Below are 6,000 nucleotides of genomic sequence, written 5' to 3'. Positions count from 1 at the left end.
AGGTTTTTCTGTCTTTTTTTTTTCTTTTCATTTTTCACTTTCGAAGTCCTGCATTTAAATGTTCAACAGAGCAACAAATCCATCAGTCTTAAAGCTAGCTGTGAATGGGTCCACTACAACGAAGTGAATGAAACACTCGGCAGACGCTGGCTGGAGGTGAGAAGGGAGACATTTTCAGTATGTGGGACACGTACTTAACACCCAAATAATAAAATAAGCATCGTCTTTTCAAAATGCTTTTATCAAACCATTATAAATAAAAATAAACATGATCTTCACCTGGATTTTGTTACAGCCACATTCTCATTGCCACACCTTCTACTTCATACCTGGATCTTACCCACATCGGGGATCACGTCTATTTTATTCACACCGTGATTCATAATGTACCTAGAATACATTTTAAAGGTGAAAAATCACCCAAATCGCCTTTGCATCTGGAATTCGCATGAAACCAAAGACAAAGCAATGTATGAAACGTGTCATCAGGAAAGAAGAGTGTGTGTAATTTTCCCTTGCCTCCAGAGGGACACGCGATATTTTGACGCTGGACAAGTCCCACTGAGTGTGCAAGAGGTACGGGGAGCACTGTCGTTTGAGGGCACGTCCGCGGGCGGCGGTGCCCCAGAGGAGTGAATCGCGAGGCGCCGGGAAGACTAGGGTGAGCTGAACCCCACAAGTTCACGAGCTATCCAAAATAAATTACTATGGACACATTTACGTGGCAGAGAGACACGCTGCGACCACCCTGCCATTCTGTGTCACTGCGCTGGCTGGCGCTCGTGGCTGATGCCAAAAGGGAGATCATGTGTGCAAAATAAAACATAAAAAGGACTTTTTTTTTTTTATAACTTGTTCGACATCTTCAATGAACCTAACACACAATGGTAGCTAAAGGAAGCAGTAATAACATAAATCTCTTCAATACCGCCTTTCCCTCTCAAACCTATGCCATGTCTGGGGATACTTCCTCTCTCTAACACGCCAACTGAACGGAGGGTAGATGTTTAGCTTGACCACATGAGAAGATGCTTATATACAATGGATAGTGTGTATAAACCCTGTGTAAATAGTTTATTTTTTATCAGAATCTTACTCAGTCATTCATAACACACTAGTGCAAAAAATTGTGCATCAAAAATTCTGCAATAGAACAGCTGACTGGGGAATTTGCAAATGGCCCTAGGAATGGGACACTGAGGGGAGCTGTGAGTCCTCAAAGCTTGTCAGGTCTCAGGAAGGACAGAGTGAAGCATTTGTAGGTGTGTGCGTCTATCAGAAAGGTGTCTTCTTCAAGAGAGCTTTTTTTTTTTCCAGAGTATTCATATTCATGGGGGTTAAAATAAAACCAAAAACAAAACAGAACAACGTATTGTGGTATATTGTGGTGCTACCATTTTGTCACCGCACCCAAAGGATGTATCCACGTGCCCAGAAGATTGCATTGAAAGGCATCCCAGCCACACAGAAATACGAAAGTCTGAGGCATTAAGTACGAAGTATTGGCATGACTCCGCAGTCTTCCTAAGTGTGCCTTGATTCCAAGAAGACGCAGCCAGGCGTTCGGAATCCACGTTCAGAATGCAGTTGTACTTGTCGTCCGATCCTCAGAAGACTCTGGCACGTGACTGGAGATTGCCGCTGCATGGATACCAGCAGAAGGTGTGAAAGATCACCGCAGCAAAGCCAAGAGTAGAAGGGAGAGTGGTACATGGCACCGAAGGAGTTACTGCTTGTCCATCAGAGGTATGGCTATGAATCAGTCCTAATGGGGCACTGAGGGCTATACCACCGTACACACTGTGTTCAGAGTTGTGTCAAACCGCACAGCCTTGGCTTCTGTGGGTTTCAAGTTTGTATCATACATAGGGTTTTCAAAGGAAGCTTGTCCATTGCTGTTTTCATGTCCCGCATAGCCATTGTACTGAACTTTTGGTCTCGTTCTAAAGGGGAAAGAAGGAACCAACTGTTAGCACCCAGATTTCAAGAAAAGAGGCACAGCTGCTAGGACTGGGGACGTGACATCACTCCCGACCCAGCAGGGAATACACACGGGAGGGCACGCAGTGACAGGGAAGGGGGCACATCTTCACACGTTTAAACTGTTTTCTTTTTTAGAATCAGTTGTTGGGATGAGACAGGTAACGTGTTAAACCCTGAAGCTCTTTCCAGAATCAAAGAATTATCTGATTCCTAGGAATACTCTTGACAAAATGGGAAGATTGTCAAAGCCAGAGTCAGACAGATTTGGGTTTAGACATTTGTCTGTCACTTGTAAGTTATCTGAACTTGGGGAAGTTACTCCAAAAAAAGTAAGACTGCTCAATCAAGATGCCAACCCTTCAGGACTGTTCAGATTAAAGGAAAAGAGAAACATAAACTTCAGTTCACTGCTATTATAATGTTCACTAAATGCTAGCTATTTTTGTAATGCAATATAGCCAGTGACCAAGTTACAGAGAAGACATTGAACTCTTTGCCAAACTATTGATTACATTTTCTAATTAAAAGAAAACCCCTGTGTATGACCTAAGATTAGAGATTGGAGGATTTTTAGAAGTAAAAGACATACAGCTATCTAGTCTGCCACCCCTCAAGCTTTTCCAGAAGGAATTACATAAGAAAACTATGCCAGGTGGTAAAAACGGAACTTTAATGTAAATACCCATACTAGTAAAAATATCACCGGATATCGGATTTAATGATGCTTCTGTTTTAGTAATTTACTAGATTTTCTTAATTGACATCATGCTTATTGAGAAAAAGAGAATTCAAAGTGTGTAAGTTTCAGAAGATTAGGTCTCTGTCAGCAGAAAAGCAGTTTGCAATTGCCCCAGGACTTGGGGAGGGTGTTTGACTTTGAACTTAAAAAATGTTCCAGCAGCAAAAGTTAATAAACAAATTCAGCCAAACATTAATGAAGTTGAAAGCTGGCAAAATCCCCATATCATCTCCCAGGTCAGGGGTCACCACCCTGGCACTGCCGGGGAAGCCCCACAGAGTTGGATGGGACGCTGGGACTGCAGAGAAGGAATCGTGTGCACAACAGCCAGGTGGAAGTCCTCAGTCAGAAGCTCTGGGTCTGATTGAGGAAACGATTCCAAGCAGACAGTAGTGAGAGAAACTCAGAAATAAGCGGGAACAAAGTTTTCACTGAGAAATACAGAGCCAACTGGTTAAGGAACTTTGACATCCGTAGAGGGTAAGGAGCGAGTGTAGGGAAAGCTAATAGGTCGGTGCGTTCCCTGAGTGCATGGCAACAACTCAAAAGCAAATAAATTCATGACACGCCTGGGTGAGCAGGCATGGCCCGCCTGCTTGTGCAGAAATCCCCCAATTCCTCATATGGCACAGAACCAGAGAACTACAAGAGCCTACGGATTCAGAAGTCACAGTGGCTTAATGGCTCTCGAGAGCCACGAGATCAGACAGCCTTCTGTCACGTCCTAGACACAGGGTAGCCTCTTGGGTGACAAGCCACGTGGAGAGCCAGACACGCTGAGATTAAACCCCCGCCAGCCCACAGGCGTGGAAATGCAAAGAAGCGATCAAATTCACAAAACAAGTAAGTGATATCTCCCTCCCAGAGGCACGGAATACTGAACGTCGTAGGGAAGCGTCTGAGGTTGGAAGACTACAGGTGTGATATATATATTGAATATTCCCCAATACTGTGTTGTCTTAAAATTAAGATATCATCAGAAGTGCTGGTTTATGTATATGTATGTATGTATTACATACATATGTATTACATATGTAAATGTAATTGTATAGGGTTATCTTTGGAAAGGCTCAGTGAGGTGCTGAAACGAGCTTTCTCTGAGACTCGTATAAAGATCTGCCTCACTGGGAGGCTCATCGAGGCAAAACTCGCAGGCAGATGGGGACACAGTCTGACTCCCACACGTGGGTCTGGGCAGAGGAGACTTCAGGAAGCTTCCAAAGACTCCCCTATGGACAGAGATGTCAAAAGGTGGGGAGAAAGAACTTTAATGGACTGCACATTTCCCTAGGGGTTAACAGGGTTGCCAGCCACAACAAAAAGCAAAAATGAATTTGTAGGAATTATAAATTCCTACTGTATGTGTATCTGTAAGGGTATTGTGGCTCCTAGAGAAACTTGTGAAAGAAAATATATTTGTAATTTATACTTCTTTAAGAAGAGAAACACTTCTAAGGATGGTATTTTATTGGATAAAGTGCTGCGATAATTGTTGTTGTTGTTTTTTTTTTTTTAATTTCCATTTTGACAAGCCCCAAGGAGAAATTTGAGGATAAGGCTCACCAGGCCTGTGTGCAGAGAATGTTGTTTTCTCAAAAAATAATAATAATTAACTAATACAGTTGAGCCAAACTTTAATTCTGTAAGTACCATCTGAGATTCCTTTCATCACATTGTATTTTTAAAGTAAGTCCGTTACCAACCACAGGGAAGTGAAGATATCCGTGTAGGCAGCTATGCAACATGTTTGAAGTAACATTCTTACTATTTTATATATTTTTAAAAGCATAAGAAAGCAGATATGTAAAGCTATTCTATGAGTCATTAAAAAAAATCCTTACACCAGTTTTTCTTCTTTTAAACCACGATTAAATAGAAATATCTGCATTATATAAATGAATGCTGAACACAGTTAACATACTTTAATCTTATTTTAGGGAATCACAGAGGTTGTTTTTTTTTTTTTTTTTTTTGGTTTTGTTTTGCCTTTTTTTTTTTTTAGTTTTATTATTATATGTGGGGAATGCCACTATTCCAGATAGTATTTTAGAACATTTTGTCATATGCTATATTCTTCTAGGAAATATATTATACAGATAAAGACAAAATGTTTAAGGACTTAATTCCTCCACAATTTATTTTTGCTTTTTTTGGGGGGGGGTTGGGGGGGCATTCACATTAACTCCAAGGAAAGGATCTATTTCATTAAAGTTGTTTTTCTCAAGTTTTGACATTTTTCAGTTAGTAGGAATATGCAAATTAATTGATAGAACACTGTTTCAAGAGCTGGAACATGTGATATCTCTGAATACATAGTGAGAGCTCAATTTGTATCTGCTGCAGAAAGGAGTAAACCAATGGCTTATAGATCACAGATTCATGGAGTTGAAAGTGGCCATAAAGAGCGTTCTGTTCCATCTTCTGCTGGAAGGTGGAAATATCACCGTAATGCCCCTGATGGCTGGCTGTGGACCTCGAAAGTGGAAAAAAGCATCTTTCACTGGATTTTTCAATTGACTATGACCCCAAGCATGTGATTTCTTAAGCCATTTATTTATTCTCCTAAAGCTCATTACTCAAACTTGGCCTGCTGAGAAAGCATGGCAAACAAAGCAAGGTTACGCCTTGCCGTGCGAGCATCCTTCATGTCAGAGAGAATGCTGCGGAGCTGTATACACGGGCGTGCACGCGGCACGCAAACGCGTGAGTGGACGCATGGTCACCAGACCAGGCTCTACACGCACAGCACTTTCACACCGCCGGCGTTTCCACAGTACCTGTGTTTGTAGAGATAAAATGCAAACCCTGACAAAATTAGAGCAAAGAATGGGACCAGGATGGCAGCCGCGACAGAGCCACTGCTGGTGCCGTGGTCATGATTCGAAGAGTCCTGATCAGATTTTAAGGGATCTGGAAAATAAAAGGGATAATTAATTTACAGGTACTGTACTTCTATTTACACAAACACACACCTATGATAAATTTTATAAATGGGTCCAAACCCTACAAGAAGCGGAAGGAGTCGCAATTCCACAGATAAACGGATACTCTTTTTGAAAGATTCTAACATCTATGTTAATGATCGAGTGACAAAAAACGATTCCTTAATGACATTCAAGGCACTATGAAAGAATCCCACCTGTCAAATGTGAGGAAGGCAAAAGGGGTAGCATACATTCTGGCTTTGACTTTCAATTACAGATATTTACAGGTGCACAAAAACTAGCTGAAAGCATCTATGTGGCACCATCTATGTGCAGAGAGGGAAAGCGCTGGCT

The 6,000-nt window shown here is 41.6% G+C and overlaps 1 protein-coding gene across 1 annotated transcript in view; it reads right to left on the bottom strand.

The window, feature by feature from the left end:
• Positions 1-1,512: 1,512 nt before the first annotated feature.
• The window catches only part of CSMD1 (CUB and Sushi multiple domains 1), a 1,580,412-nt gene continuing 1,575,924 nt past the window's right edge, over positions 1,513-6,000 (bottom strand). The window contains exons 69-70 of the mRNA XM_040643176.1: positions 5,500-5,632; positions 1,513-1,943 (exon numbers count right to left, since the gene is read on the bottom strand). Coding sequence (XP_040499110.1) covers positions 1,784-1,943; positions 5,500-5,632 — 293 coding nt within the window. The 3' untranslated portion in view covers positions 1,513-1,783. The remainder of the gene's footprint in view (positions 1,944-5,499; positions 5,633-6,000) is intronic.

This window comes from Ursus maritimus, unplaced genomic scaffold, assembly GCF_017311325.1.
Source record: "Ursus maritimus isolate PB19 unplaced genomic scaffold, ASM1731132v1 scaffold_28, whole genome shotgun sequence".
NCBI classification, from domain to species: Eukaryota; Metazoa; Chordata; class Mammalia; order Carnivora; family Ursidae; genus Ursus; species Ursus maritimus.
This window is presented reverse-complemented; position numbering and strand designations above follow the sequence as displayed.